The 16,742-nt window shown below is 31.1% G+C and overlaps 2 protein-coding genes across 2 annotated transcripts; one reads left to right on the top strand and one right to left on the bottom strand.

Moving 5' to 3' along the window:
* The first annotated feature begins 4,671 nt into the window (after nt 1–4,671).
* LOC121219187 (transcription factor IBH1) lies at nt 4,672–5,169 on the top strand. The gene has a single exon (XM_041096883.1). The coding sequence runs from the start codon at nt 4,672–4,674 to the stop codon at nt 5,167–5,169; it is 498 nt and encodes a 165-aa protein (XP_040952817.1).
* Nucleotides 5,170–11,391: 6,222 nt separating this feature from the next.
* LOC107954974 (probable sodium/metabolite cotransporter BASS3, chloroplastic) lies at nt 11,392–15,124 on the bottom strand. The gene is given in 6 exon segments (XM_016890666.2): nt 11,392–12,114; nt 13,164–13,411; nt 13,505–13,653; nt 13,656–13,810; nt 13,926–14,021; nt 14,574–15,124. Coding segments are annotated over 6 exon segments (1,275 nt in total). The 5' UTR covers nt 14,957–15,124; the 3' UTR covers nt 11,392–11,870.
* Between the last annotated feature and the right edge of the window lie 1,618 nt (nt 15,125–16,742).

Genomic DNA, 16,742 nt, shown 5'->3' with positions numbered 1-16,742 from the left:
ATCATGGGGTCTTCCTTTTCATCCATAATATTAAGATTGGCCAAATCTTCATCCACGGTATTGAGATTAGCCATGACGCACCCACAAACCTAAAACCAAATCTCCACAAACGACAAAAACCCTAGCAAATAAAAAACCCTAAAGCGAAACTTGTGCAACAAGGCAGGCGGAGAAAAAACAAACTCGTGTTACTAGGCAGACGTTTCTTTACTTAACCTTAATTGTTAGTTATTTTAATATTCATTATTAATGTTTTCTAAAGTAAATAATTGTTTTTTTCATTTAACTTTTTAATATCGTTACATGTTTTTGTATTTTATTTTTTATATTAACTCATATTTTAAATATTTTATTATGTTTAAGATTTATATTATAATGTAATATATAATATTTAAATATCTTTTTGTTATATTAAAATTTTTAACAATAATTGATAAATAAAAAACATTAGTCTTAAATTCTTTTAAAATAATCTAAATTTTTAATTTTTAATTAGTTAAATATTTTTATATAAACATATATTAACTATATAAGAAAATCACATCACATTAAAGCAAATCAAATCAAAGTCGTTAATTTGCTTCCTCTTTCCTCAGAAATATTTTAATTGATCATCTCTCGTGACTTGAAATCCTAGCTAGTAGTTAGATTGGTCCAAGTACCTACTCGAACCAACCCTCTTCTTGGTTAGAGAGGCGAATGTGAACCAAACCCTAGACACCCCAAAAAAAAAAACCTAGCCATCATCCTCTTCCTCCCCCTTAGCTTTTGTTGAGACCATAGGTTTATGTGGGGGCGAATGTAGGCCGTGTTGTTGAGTTATCCATCCCTCTCACACGTACGCACCTTAATTTATTTGAAGGATTGAGTGAGGCTAATGATATATATTAAATTAAAAGGAGACAATGATATAATAAAAGAAGAAGAAAAAAAAAGTTGATGAAATTAAATTGAAAGTTACAATGAGTTCCAAGTTGTCATGAACAGAAATCAAGCTTGCAAGTTGTCACTTTCCTCACACATGTATGCACCCACTTGATTGTGGTCCAGGTAGAACCATCATCCTTTACCCCTCATCATCAATGGACACACACACACACATTTTTAGATATTGATGAGATTGTGAGAATTCCAATTCGCCTAATGGTTGAGTTTTTCATTACCTTATAAGATGATAAAAGCCCTACCTTCTCTCTTATTTAATGAAAGTAGATTTCATATATATTAAAGTCTCTACATTCTTCCTAGTGATAAAAAAAGTTGCCCCTTTTTTCTTCCTTCCTTCTTTCTCTTCATCTTTATCCTCTATGTGTGTGTGTGTATGTATATGCTTGTTTCATGTACAAAACTGTCTTTTTTTTTTTTCATGACAATTTATCTGCTGTAAATCTTATTAAATTTTTGTTTCAAGTATAACTTTTTGTTAGGGTTGGTTGCATTAATCGAAGAAGAAGAAGAGAAAGGAAGAAAATACAACATACAGTGGAGAAAGGTGGGAGGGGACCATACACTATAGCTAGCTTAGAGTTTGATCCTCTCTCATGCTCTTCAGAATTTTGAATATCATTACTTATTTTAAAAACTATTATAATTGATATATCATAATCATCCTAATGTGGTATTTAAGAAAAATAAAAATATATATATTTTTAATTTAATTACGGAGTTAAATTTTTCCGATGTTTCAAATAATAATATTGTTATACATACAGAATACATAGTCAATACAAGTTTTTCCTAAAAAGAGGCCTACTGAATTTTTAATGTGTTAAAAAATTTCACCACCAAATATATCAAATAAATTATTCATATACATATATATATATACACGAAGTTGCTTCATCTTCACACTCATTCATAATATATATATTGATACATTACAATTTGAGGGAGAAGATTACATTAACAAAGCTTGAAAGCTAGTTATTGGGGGTGCCAAACAAATAGTTTAGCCATGGATCCTTGTTGACTAAGAAAGTTATATTTGGTAGTATATAAATATTTATATATTATTGGTATATTAGTTGCGAAATTCATAAATAGGAGGATAATGTGCTTCAATGTAAGCACACTTGAACTCACATCCTTCTATATTGACAACAATGTTCATGCTAAGTGAACTAAAACTTAACCGGTAACTTAAATCCTAATTAAATAAAAAAATGTAAATCCCATATTTTAAAAAATCCCCTAGATGATATAAATGGATAAAATTAAAATCAAATCATGAAGAAAAGAAAATTACATCCTTTTTGAATGAATAGGGTATTTGAAAAACAACAAGAGCACCATAACAACTATAATTAACAACAAAAATAATAATTTTGATTGAATGGTCAAACATCTTTATGGAAGAAAAAAGAAGAAAAAAGAAGCTTTATAGTTAATGAGGACAAACTTGAGTTTTCATTTCCTTCAATCGATGAATGGAATATTGAGAAATATATAGTGAAGAAACTGATTTATCATTATGATAATTTATCTCTTTGTGTTTTATTTGAGTCTTGTTGCTGCTACCGACAAAACATCACTCCAACGTAAAAGCAAAATTAAGGCATTCAAACTTATAATTACTTGAGTTAAACAAAAGTAAAAAAAATATTTAGTGATTTTGGTTGAAATGGTAAAATTGAAATAATGAATATGATGATGTTTTGGATTTTAACATTATGATTCCCGTTATACATGTATTTTCTAGACTTATCAACATAAATACCCTCAAAATAGTATTTGATGCTTTGTAAAACGAATGGGTTTTGGGTAATTTTTTAACTGAGTTGAGATCTAGTTAATGAGTGACACCGATTTAGTAAAAAATTTATTTAATAATAAATATAGATAGAGGGGTAACAAACTTGTATCTTAATACTATTGAACGTGTTCAATCATTGGATTTGTAATTTGTAATTATTTTGTTTAAAGATGATATAAAAATAAGAAAAAAACAAAAGTGTTATCATAATAATATTAATTATAATTTAAAAGAATATTATAACTGAGGTGGTGACTCGATTAAGAGTAACACCAACTCAATAAAGTACTTAAATATAAGCATATAGGTATAGATTAACTTAACAGGTGGAATTAAAATATTATCCAATGATCAACTTTGAGATTGGTGTGAATTGAAGACTTGAACATATGTGTTTTGCTATTTAACCGTAATCAAATGTAAGGTAAAACAATTATATTAAGTTGCAATAGCGATCAAAATTAATTATTATAAGTATTGAATGAAATAACTAACAAAATTCAAACGAATTATCTTGTATTTTTTCTAGAAAGAGATCAAATATAGAGTGAGACTCAGGGTGTATTTGGTTGGATGGAAAAGTGGAGGAACGAAGAATACATATCCTCTACCACTTTTGATGCCCCTCCAACCGTTTTATCTCTTCAATTTTCCATTCTTCCACTTTTCTTTCCACTCTACCAAACAAAGCCTAAACTCTAAATCTCAATATTTCAAAATTCTCAACATTGCCATCAAATTTAAATTTAAGATAAAAAATGATAAACTATAAAAATAGTCACTTATGTTATCGTTTTGTTATGAAGTAGTCGCTCTGTCGTTAAGCTTCGTTACCTCCCTAACGGCAATCCTACTTGACAGTCCAAATGAGTTTTAAATGCCAACTTGGATGAGAATATTTTTTTCAGTCAAAATGGAAAAGAAAACTAAAGGAAAAAATGAGACGAACGTTTTTTTTCCAATTCAAAGTGTAATTAATTTAAAATTTTCAATTAATTAAAATCCTATTATTGTCCCAGTTGAACATTTAAGTTGGCATTTAAAATCTATTTGGACTGCCACATAAGATTATTGTTAGAGGGATAACGGAACTTAATGATAGAATGACCACTTTGTAACAAAACGGTAGTACAAATAACTAAAATGTAATATTTAAAACACAAATAATTAAAATATAATGAGAGAGATAAAAATTGCCGTAGAAGAACCAATTGAAAATAAATAGGGAGAAGAGAGAACATTAAATATTAAACAAAATAAATGGAGGAGAGAGGGGAGAGGAAAGGAAAACAGAGAGGCCCCCACAATCCAAGTGGGAAAATGGAACCATGTGCGCTCATATGGTAGTTGGCTATTTCAGCCCCCACTTCACTCGCTTTTCTCACCTCTATTACCCAATCTGATAACGAAAGCAACGCCTTCACTTCTATTACCATTTTTTTATAATTTATTTTATTATCTCATAAAAACTTAAATACAAATAAAATAATAATTTCCCACTTAAAAACTTACGTTTTTATTTTTCCCTAAAAAAAAAAAGAATAATAAATTGGTATATATCCAAATCAAAGATTGATTCCCAACTCTCCTTCCTCTTTACTACACCTCCCATTTCCAATCCCTTGCTTTTTCTTAATTCTGGTCACATGTTTTTGTTCTTATAAGTCCCCCTAACCACATCTTTGTCTTTCTTTCTTCCTGTCTGGTTGGTCTATTTAGATACTATGTCAGAGACTTAGTCAGCTTTTGTCCCTGCGAACCAACCGTGTCTGAACTACTCCTCTTCCATCCCTTAAAAGGGCAATACCCTTATTAGATATTTGCTTGATCTCATAACCCAACACCCCACCCCCAAAAAAACCCTAATTTGTTATCAACTTTCGTATCTCAATAAATCATATAGCATATCCCCCCTCCCCATGAATAACCCTCACCATCTGAACCCTACTTCTCTAAAATCCAGGTTCACCACGAGGTTCCTCCGGGCCCTGACTAAAATCCGTGCTCAAAAACCTATCTCCTCATCTTCTCCCACAGAGATCTTCCGACGGTATCGAAGGATCAAGGTTGCAGCTGACAAGTCCATGGCTTACTCCGTTAGGTCGAGGAGAATTTGGAGTAGGGCAATGCTTTGGAAGCTTCGAAGCCGATCTTATCGTCGTCAAGACCCTTGTTCAGGCAGAAGATCTGGGAAGACTAGTCAAGCCATCATGAAAAAATCAAGTAACGAGAATACTACAACAAGAAGGGAAGATGGGGTTGGGTTTGTTGAAGAGGCAGATGAACTAAGACAGCTTGTTCCAGGAGGTGAAACCATGAATTTATGCAACTTGTTGGATGAGACTGCACATTACATAAAGTGTCTTACCACCCAGGTACAGGTGATGAAAAAAATTGCAGATTTCTACTCTTTCTGAGTAATTATATATAAATATATTCTTATCACTTCAATATATATAAATAAATCCAAGGAACATAATTAAAAAAAAAGAAAAAGAAGAGGATAAATTTGGTCTATACAGAGATGGGTGAGTATTTTATTTCTGTAGAAAGCATATATAGATATATAGCCAGCTGAAACAGTTCCTAAACAGAAAGTGATGATCAGTAGTACTAAGTGAAGAAACTTGCAAAATCTGTGTCATGGAATTATAAAGTATTTGCATAGTTAATGTTGGTGATTTCTATTCCTATATATATGCATCTATTTTACATACAATTTGGAGTCATTTCCTGTTAACTGAGTGATTCTTTTATTACCCTTTCTTGTTCTTGGGTGTCTAAAGCTTTTGGTTGATCAACTATCATTTTCCACCTCTCTCTCTCTCTCTAATTTTAATTGTTTTTAGTTATATTATTATATTGGAAGAAGTATGCATCAAGATAATTATATCAAGGTGAGAAAATTGTAGTTTAAGGGTATCTTTATATATAAAATTATCAACCACACAAAATTAAACAAGGATTATTATCCATTAAACAATGCCAAGACTCAATAAATAAACACACTTCAAAGCAGAATGTTTTTTCTTCCCAATAATGCCAAAACAATCAATCATAATCAATAATTCTTAATTTTTGTCAAGAATATATATATATGTGTGTGTGTTTTTTCCTTTGCTTTAACACTGATTAACTATTCAGCTAATGCCTTATCAATCTTAATAGCATGCATATTATTATTATTATTATTATTATTATTACAAATATAGCAGCCTCTCATTTCCACTTAAATATCGAATCTTATATATAGTATATTTTAGTTGCTGTGTTTGTTGTAAATTTTGACACTTTAAAGTTTAAACCCTAATGCTTGTCAACCATATTTTTCTTTTCTTTTTTCTTTTCAATTAATAAAGTAATTACCTTTATAGAAGAAGCTTTCATCCTCAGATCCTCCATTTCCCACCTTCAGTATTAACCAAAACTTGTTCAAACTTCAAGGTCGTGTATAATATATACAGTGTAGGGTTAACTAGCTTTTAAAGCTAAAGCATTTTTATAAAAAATATTAAGTCTATAACTCATCACTGGCTGACTAGATGTATATTGAAATATCTAATTATTAAGGATCTATTGCTTTAAAGAACTGTAAGATGGTATAGCTTTTATTTTTTTTCCTTTTCACAAAACATATTCAGATTATATTTATGCTAAAATCATGGTCTGTAAAAAAACTTGTAAAATGAAAGCTAAATTGATAATCAAAGTGATACAGGGTATAAAGTATTATAAAAAATATTTGAGCCAAAATATGATACTGTTTTTGCATATAGAAAATCTAATTTTAAATAGAAAGGCTGTACATATAGAACTCCGTGTTAGTCTAATGATCGTCTCAAGTGTAGTCTGAGTTTGAGTCGTTAGAGTTCTTTTGATGAACTATTAGCAAAATTGGAAGCTCTCTGAAATCATGTAAATTATATACTATAATCTATTAAAATAATTCACTCAAATCTTAGCATTACCTTAATTACTCCCTTACTACTTAAGTTTGAATTTATAGCTAGCATATAGAAATTAATTAAGTGATTTATTTTGAGTATATATTATTAATTTTCTTTTTCTTTTATTTTTTTGAGTAGATGCACTGTCATGTAATATACAAGCATGCTTTGAATGCTATGTGAGTAGAAAAAATAGCCTATTTCATTGGTTTTGGTCCTTTGTCGAATAGAGAAAGGATTGTATGAAACTGTAATTCCATGTTATCCTTATTCCTTTTCAATTGGAGAATGACAAATTAAATTTTTCCTCTTGATTCTCAGCTTTTTTCTCCTATTGGAAAGGGATGAGGATCATATGGAATCACAATTTCATACAATCCTTTTTCTTGTGGATTAACCTTCTTGGTTAAAGGTAACTAATCACAATGTCGATAAAGAATTTAAAGGATGAAGGAATAAGAAATAATTAATGGTTTTATTTGAAAACCCAACTCTATTGATTATTATTCCAAAAAAAAAAACATTGATTCTTAGATAAAGTAAAGACTTGTTTGGTTAATTAGCTACTAATGTAATGATAAATTATTTGTTATCATTGAATCTCAAGTTTAAATCTAGACAACTCATTCCTATACCCTTACGTAAAAAATGTATAAAATTTTTCATGAATTGAGTCGAGTCTAAATTTCTTTTATTCCTTCGTATTGTAGAAGTTAGTGGTTCCTCAAGCAAATTAGGTGGTTTATGTTTACATGAGAAGGGGATCCATTAGGTATTTATGAAATTCATTAAAATAATATTTCTTTGATTTAATTTCTGTTTTATTTCTTAACAAATTTATAGTTTTTTCTTTAATAAATTAGTCCATGTATCCATGATTTTAATGCATTTTTCATTTTCATTCATGATTTTAAAAGGGTAAATTGCACAATTGGTCACACAACTTTCAGAAGTTTTTATTTTGGGCACTGAAAATAAAAAAAATTTGCAAATTGGACACTACCGTTAATAAACCATTTTCATTTAGTCACCCAACTCTAAACATTTTCATTTTGGTCACTCATTTTCTCTTTCTAAAACTTTATTTTCTTATTTTATTTTTTTAAAATTAATTTTAATTTTTTTCTAGTAAAAGGGAAAATTTGATGTTTTATAGGGAATTACTTAGGTTTTTAAAGGAAAAACTTGAATTTTTACAGGAAAAACCTGAAGTTTGATAGAAAAAACCATTATATCTTTTTAATTTCCTTAATTATTTCACTTTTTTAGAATTAATTTTAATTTTTTCAGTAAAAGGGAAAAACATGGTATTTTACAAGGATTTATCTGGATTGTTATAGGAAAAATCAATTTATCTTTTTAATTTCATTTATTATTTTTTAGAATTAATTTTAGTTTTTCCTAGTAAGAATGAAAAAACCTAAGGTTTTATAGAAAATTACTTAGATTTTTTTTAGGAAAAACCATTTTATTTTTTAATTTTCTTTATTTATTTTCATTTTTTAGAATTAATGTATAGGTTTTTCCCGTAAAAAGGAAAAAAAAAACTTGGGTTTCTTCAAGGAGAAATATAGGGTTTTACAAAACATAAAAAAAAGAGAGAGTTTTTACAAATAATTTGAGTTAAAGGGAAAACTTGGGTTTCATCTTCATAGCCTAATAGCTTAATTTCTTATTTAAACAAAAGTTTTTTTGGAAAAAAATAAAAGGTTAAAATGTGCCAAAAGTCTTTATACTTTTTAAAAATTGGAAATTTAGTCCCTATACTTTTATTTCATGGAATTTAGTCCATCTACTTTTCTAATTTTAAAATTTAGGTCAAATTGTTAACACTGTTATATCATTTTTGTGAAATTCAAATTAATTACAAAGTCATTTTTTTTAATTACATGACTACCAAGTGAATATTTCTTTTATTTAAGAAATGTCACAGCAACAAATTTAACAAAATGAATTTAGTTGTGCTAACGGTTGGACCTGGATTTTGGAATCTGAAAAGTAAATGGACTAAATTTCATGAAATAAAAGTATAGGGACCAAATTCCTACTTTTTGAAAAGTACAGTGATTTCTGGGACATTTTAACCAAAACAAAATTAATATTTTTAAAAGCAAATGAGTGACCAAAATAAAACTTATTAAAATTGGGTGACTAAAATGAGTATACAATAAAATTGAATTAATGAAAGCAACGAAAAATAAAAATAGTTGTTAACAATAATGCTCAATTTGCAATTTTTATTTTATTTTTGATACCCAAAATGAAAACTTATGAAAATTAGGCGGCCAATTTTATATATTGTGGCTTACATTTTTAAAATTCATTTTTCTAGATGTTGATTTTATTTTATCAATTTTATCAACATAAATAAGTTTTGTCTATCTAGTGAAAAAAAAGGGTAAATAAGTAAATATGAATGAGTTTTTTTAATCTAAAATTTATCATACAGATATTTTCATCCGTCTATTTATATTATATTTAAGTGGTCAATACTAAATTGGTAAATGTTATTAAAAGTGTGTTTTTGCCTTTTACACAAAATAAATCTAGAAAAACACCACACAAGGTATAGGACTTTAACCTAAGACATTATGGTCTTCAAAAAGTCAACTTTACCGTTTCAATCAAAACTTTATATATTATTTACACATTTTTTTCTCTAATATTATGGATGTGCCTTAATCTAATATTATATTAAAATTCTAACATAGTTTACTTATATTTTATTAAAAAAAAAAGTGTTCTTACTTTTAGTTTAAAAAGAGGTTTCATGCATAAAAAAAAAACAAAGAATAAGGGTTTATTTTATTAAAATAAGGACTTACTTGAACAAAGTATGCTAGTTTATGGGATTTTTAATGTATTAGCCAAAAATAAATGGATTTCTAAAAACTATGACTTATGAAGGAATATTACTCAAAAATCATATGAAGGTCTAAACACATATTACTCACATTTCTTTTAAATATATATAAGGATTTATATTTAATGAAAATGATTTAATGTATAAATTTAAATTTTGATATTATGCATTTTTTAACCATTCAAAAAAGTTAATTATATGTATTTGTTTTAAAAGAGGTATAACATACCAAATACAAATTCTGTATAAAATTACTTGGTAGAAACTTTTAAACCTCAAATTTAATACCTTCAATGTTAAAGATGCGCAGTTAATCTTTTTTATACCGGTCTTATTTATTTGTCAAAATTTTGAATGTTATGGAAACGTGGTTATTCTACATCTATAACAACATTTGAGATTTATATCGAAACTTTAATTAAATTTTTACAAAATTTGATTAATATATTTTTATACAAAATTTAAAGAAATAATATCTTAACTAAAATTTATTATTTTTATTTCAGTTTTAGTAAAATATAAAACAAGAGACTAATGTAGAGAACTGAATTAGTAGAGCGTAGTTCAAAAATTACAATTGTTGTTGTTATAAAATACAAAAATAAAACATAGAAATCAGTACTACACTGTTATTAGAAAAGGTTACTACAACGGATTGGGAGAGAAGTAAAAGTTTTGGGGGAAAGTAAAGAGGTTTGGGTGTTTGGGGTAAAAATGTAAAATATTATAGTTTGTTATTCAGTTTATTCGAATTATTCAAATTTGAAAACCAAACTCGAAATTCAAAAAAAAATTCGAGTTGACTCGATTAATTCGAATAACTCGAAATTCGATTTTTTTTAGTCGAATCGAGTTTTGCTCACCCCTATCAATAACTAAAATATTACAACACAATAACGAATTGACTAAAACGTAGCATTTCAAACATAAGTGACTATTTTGGTAGTTTACCCATTTTTATACAACAAGTGTTAACCTTGCTCGACCCTTTGTCCCGTTTTATTTGGGAAGATAGCAATATGATGAAAACTTTGTAATGATCAAAGGAAGAAGCAAATACTTACCAGTCTACAAGATTGCCACCTCTGCAAGCGCCATACCTTAGTTTCCGATCTGACATTTACCCTAAGATACAGTGCGTTATAGTAAAAACACCAATGAAGAAAATGCATGCCACTCATAATATCTAATCATCTAAACAGGTTTTTTTGGTAAAGAGAAGGAATATATGTACTTATAAGTCTTGGAATCATCGTGTCTTTTCATTACCAGCAACCCCGTGGCGGAATTGGTGGCAAAAATCACTGAAAACTGGATTTGTCCGGTGCATATTCCTTATGGAATGTGATATGACCAAAAATAAAATTCATGGAAGAATAAAAGAGAAGATGGGTACAGGGATTGATCTTTCTAGATCAACAAATCGGAAGGAATATTTTGAACAGCTTAACAAAACAATCATGTCCATGCAATGCGCATATAAAGTAAACAAAGACAGGGATATATGTCAAACTCATGACCAAATCAACTTGTCTTTTTACATGAAAACATGGGTTGAAGGTCGGTAGAATGAAATCGCAATCTTGTAGCCCATAATTGCGGTACAAAATTGGAATAATTTTCCGTGTTAGGGTCCACCATATTTACATATTCCCTTTTGCTTGACTGAACTCCTCGAAAGGCTAAGGCTTTAACCAGGTGTTGGACATATGTAGCTTGGTAAAAAATTCTTTTCAAACATCATAACCTGCACTTTGATAGTTAATCTATGGGGCTGTGGATTGATTGAATGGAAAAGTGCAAGGATGGAAAGAAAGAGCAAAAATATGTAAAAGGAAATAAATTCTGAATGTACTTGATTGAGAAGAAAAATGAAAGATAGCATATCTAACTATATTTTGTTATTCATATGCATCTTTCTTTCTATTTTTTCATCTTTCTAATTTTTTTCCCACCTTACTAAGTAAAACCTAAGAGCAACAGAATGCACATCTAACGATCTTTTGTTATATATATGCATCTTTATCTACAGTATACATATGTTAGAGACTTTCAGGTGAAGCTCGAGAAAGCACTTTTTCAAACTATAATAACTGAACCCCCTAGGTACAGTCATTTTTCTCTGCTCTGATTTCGGTACTGTACAGTATCTTCACTTTTGACAAACTTGTGCTCGACTGCCACTGCTGTTTTATTGTGAGGAGGAACATGTTCATGTGAGGATCAGTTAAAAAACATGACCATCTCTCTCTCTCTGAATATTAAAGCTAACTTGATTCATTCCTCTAAGATGTCTAATGTGTTTATTTCATTGAGCCTGGAAAGCAGAGCCAGTGTGAGGGATGAGTTGAGATGGTAGGTCTCTAATACGGAAACCATTGCCCCAGAAAGAGGCAAGAGAAAGACCCATAATAGCCATGGCGACGACAGAGCATGCAGGTGGAACTGCTTGACTACTGCTCCCGAGAAATTGGGTTGCAAGTAGACCTGCCATGGTGGAGCTTTGCATTCCAGTGCACAATGAAACTGTCCGACTAACTTCTTCTCTTTGTCTGCACATTAACAGCATGGTATCAGTCTATCAGAAGATCCGAATTAAATCAGCCAGTAAAAGCCAAAAATACTAATCAGATCATCCCGTATATAAATTGTACTCAGCATATGAAAAATCTTTTGCAAATCACTCTTCATTTCAAGCATTCCCCTACAGACAGTACTTAAAAGAGGAATAACAAAATGCTTAAAATTGCAACGAGATTCAGGAGACATGCAATTAGAGGAAGGTTCAAGAAAACCGGGGAACATTGAATACTTGAAACGGCAACTCCTCTGCCTGATTAGTACACATTTCTTATTTAGGTTAAAAACAAAGTACCTCAGAGGTCAAAAGAAAACTTGAAAAGGCGTAAAGCAGGCAGATAAGAAAAGATTCCAGGGCTACCAAAAATGGTATTATTTACCATGCTCCAATAATCATGATGTGGTGATGTACTAAATGTTCTACTACGCTTGATCAAAGCCATTCCTCCACTAGAAGTTTATGAATTTCTTATGCTTCCGCAAAGTCGGAAAATTTAAACTCTTATGAGGGAATAGATATCATAGATGATAATCGGATGGGAAAAAATATTGTGGATAGTGGTCACAGCTCATATTTTGGTTTTAAAGGTGACATTTTCTATCCTAACACTCTTGTCAGTCTATATTTTATGATCATGGTATCATAACCACAAGGATGGATAGGTTAGCATACAGAATTCTAATTTTCTCCCAAACCTTGTATAACAAATGACCTGCAACTGTTATATTCTGATTCTGTTCTAAGGATATGCAACCTGTTATTTCTCAGGAAAAAAAAGAGCTTGATTTGGCAAAAGAAAAAGAAGCACGTTATCTATAGAGGCCAAAGTACGGGAAAGATCACAATCTGATATAGAAAAATAATATCACCATCCTTACAGAGGACTTATCTCAAGTTCTAGTAAGTGTTAAGCCCCTAGTCTTCTGTCAAGTAAACCAGGTGATATGAATGCTTAAAGCATAAGACCAAGTAGGACTATTTCTAACATACATCAGACGTAGTACACAAGTTCTAAATTACCTGAAAGCAGGAACTTTTGAGATCCAATATCCCACAGCAAATGCCACAGCATGAAATGTCAAAACAGGAAGAACCAACTGAAGACCCTCTTTAGATAAAATTTGACTCCTATTCAATGCAAGAGGGCTACCAATGCACAAGGAAGTACAGATCATAGCAACAAAGGGCATCACAGGTTGAAGGATAGTGACGACTGGTTTTGCATAGGTATTGAGCACAAGCCCAATAGTGATAGGAACAAGAACAACCTAACAAGAAAAACCAAGCAAAACATTTTACATTTCACCAAGAAACAACAATGCTTACTTGAGAATATTATATATGTTGAATCACCACATTACCTGTAAAATCGACTTCGACATAGCAACAGCATCAACTGGAACGACAGACCCTATGAGAAGGCCGGTTAAAAGAGGGGTGACTATCACTGATGCAATGGTGGTAAAGCTAGTGAGAAGTATACTCACTGCCACATCTCCTTTGCTCAAAAGCTAGCATAGCTAGACAGTTGAGCCCCTGCAACACAAGATGTGAGGATAAAGCCTGCATAGAATGTCGGAGACAAACAAAATGCCTTTGCAACTAAAACCCCAAGTGCCGGTTTGAGCAAATACTGTGCAATAAATCCAACAGATAGCGGTAAAGGTCTGCAATGAAACAAAATCATACAAAGGAGCACCTTTCAAATTGGGCAAACAAAATAACATAATTAGCAGCCATATGAAACTGCACATGATATAAAGAGAAATGAGATACTTTTACCTTTTGAATGCAAGTGTGAAATCATCAAATGAAAGTCTAATTCCAATGGACAACATGATCCCACCAAGTGCAGGAGCATACAAGTCCTTAGATACCCTACATGAAAAATCGTGTTTTATAATTGTTTTTCTTCCTTGAACAAAACTTATGGAAAAGAAAACCGTTGTAGTCATACAAAAGAAGGAGCAAATACAACAATCTAAGAACTGTTCTCTCTCCTAATATATTAAATTAAAAATTGTTCAAGGGGTATCGATTTTCATTTGTTATTTCCTGAATCTTTCTCAATTGTGTAACAAACCATTGACATTTCAGGTTTGAAAAAGAGAAACAGAGCTTTGAAGATAAAAACAAACATAATATAAAAAGGTGAAAGGAAAAGATATCATAAACAAAACTACAAAGCTTGAAGGAAACAGAAAAACCAGTCAACTAAAAGCCAACATGAGTGAACATTTAAAACTCACAAAAAGCCAGAAACTGATATAAGTGACCACCATATGTAAAAGAGCAAAGTAAAAACTGAATTTTCACACACATACACACACACAAAAAAAACCGAAAACCCAGAAAGAATTAAGAATTTGATTATTAAAAACTGATTAAGATGCAAAAAAATAAAAGGACTAACCAAATAAAGAAGTTTACCAGGTGAAAGTGGAAGGTTGAACAAGAGCAGCAACAGCGGTAATAGCGACAACAAAAGGAAGCATTGCTGACAAAACCTGAGACAAATCAACCTTCTTAGATACTTGGGTAGCGCCACCACCTGCGTTACTCCCAAACGAAAGTCTCCGCGACCCAACTCTCCGGACATACGGCGTCGTCGAACAGGCAAATACAAACAACCCTCCTCTAGTACTTTTAGTAATTTCACAGTAACCCTTCCTCCCACTCAGCTTCAATCCATATCTCGAATAAGAACAACAAACTGGCGACGTCGCCGGTTTGGGAGAGATCGAGAGCTTCTTGGCTTTCGAAGTGAAGGCGCTTGTGGTGGGGAGAGAAAGATAGGGAGTAAGTGAGATCATTTTTATCGTATTCGGCAGGGAATTGAAGTTGCTTTTGCCTTCCTTTGGCCGGCGCCGGAGAGAGGGATGGCCGGCAACAAAGGTATTAGCAGTGGTGGAAACAAAATGAGAGGAGGTGAAGGGAGATAAAGGGATATATATGTTTCTTAGGGAAGTTCCACAGTAGTTGATAGGACAGTTTAAGTTGGTTGTACTCTAATTTTCATCTGTCAGGAAATGGACGGTAATGGTAAGGTTAACAACCCGTGTTAAAATCTTTCAAGGATATTTGCAACGCGTATCCTTATAACATATTTGTATCATCTACCCTAGAATAACAACAATTAGTCACCTAGGCTCTAGGTTATTCTAGAGGTTTTATATCTACCTACTTGACTAATTCACAAAGAGTGTCTCATGGAGGTCAATTAATTAAATGAGACTCATTTAACCTACTTGAAGAATTGGCTTGATTCGTGGAACATGTGGAGAAGCTTATCTACTTAAAGTCTTGGTGGTCCGGTGAAGCACTTAAGAAAAATTAGGGCTAGCATGGAAGATATGAAAACTAATCTTATAAGAAAGATTTGTAATCTTATAATATTTGATTTTGCAATCTTAGAGGATTGTGTAAATCCCATAAGAATCTTAATTTTAAATAGGTTTTAATCTCAATCGTCGATGTAAGTAAACTATACTGTTGCATCTAGGGGACCTCAATTATAAATATAGGTCTTCCCCCTCATTTGTGATAACTCAGTTGTAATCCTTCAAAGTAATAAAGTACTTTTGAGAGTATTTACTCAAACACTTGACGTGCTTTTGCTTTATTATGGTTTTTCTGTTCTTTCATTGTTATTTTGTCTTTGAGTTGCTTCCACTTTATTTCCGATGCCTTGGAGAATTTCATTTGTGAATTCTCACTTTGTGAGAGTTAGGCTGACTGAGTCAAATTTGAAATCAAGAAATCGCCTAAGGTCACACGGTTTACTAGACTTAAGTTCTAGCCCCGTGACACTAGTGGAAGCTATTTCAAGTTTGTTCCCTAATACAGAGGTAAGGAATTGTGTAAGACATCTTTACAAAAATTTCAATAACAATGTAAATCACAAAAGGAATGCCTTGAAAAATGCTTTGTGGAAAGTTGTTAGGTCAAATGATGTGTGGAATTTAAAGAATTTGGGGTTGAGTTAAAGCCACTATCAACTACAACTTTTAATTGGTTGAAGCAAAAAGTTCTTTCTTAGTGGTCTGGGGCACACATCTCCACCAAGAGAAAATGTGACATGCTCTTTGGCAACCTATGCGAGTGCTTCAACAAGGTATGATTTGGTTCTGGTATTTGCAATTCTATCTTAACTAACACTATTTATGAGATTATACCATTACTAACTATTTATTAATTACTTCTTTTCATTTTAGATTATTTTGGAAGGTGATAAATCAATTTTGACCATGATGAAGATCATCAAAAAAAAGATTGAGGAGATTGGTAAACAAAAAAGATATTGTTGAGAAATACTTTGGACCTTTGTGTCCAAAGATCTATAGGAAGCTTGAACAAATTGTCAAACATGCTAATAAGTAAATGAGTGAAACTTTCCCTCCATTCTTTATCTATTTCCTTTAATGATTCTATATTAGGGCTTACTTTAAATTTAATATATATTTTTCATATATGTAGGTGTTGGCCTACTTATGTTAGTAATGATAAGTATGAGATTGAATGTGGACCAGGCCATAAGTGTCATAGGGCTAGAATGATATGCGGCTCGTGACACAAGCATGTAGTTGATTTAGGGTCCCA

The sequence above is a fragment of the Gossypium hirsutum genome, chromosome D07 (assembly GCF_007990345.1).
Source record: "Gossypium hirsutum isolate 1008001.06 chromosome D07, Gossypium_hirsutum_v2.1, whole genome shotgun sequence".
Classification (NCBI taxonomy): Eukaryota; Viridiplantae; Streptophyta; class Magnoliopsida; order Malvales; family Malvaceae; genus Gossypium; species Gossypium hirsutum.
Note: the sequence above shows the minus strand (reverse complement) of the source record. Positions and strands in the feature narration are given on the sequence as shown.

Bases quoted from the DNA above. Each gene is read 5' to 3' on its own strand.
- LOC121219187 (XM_041096883.1), top strand. From the start codon at position 4,672: ATGAATAACCCTCACCATCTGAACCCTACTTCTCTAAAATCCAGGTTC.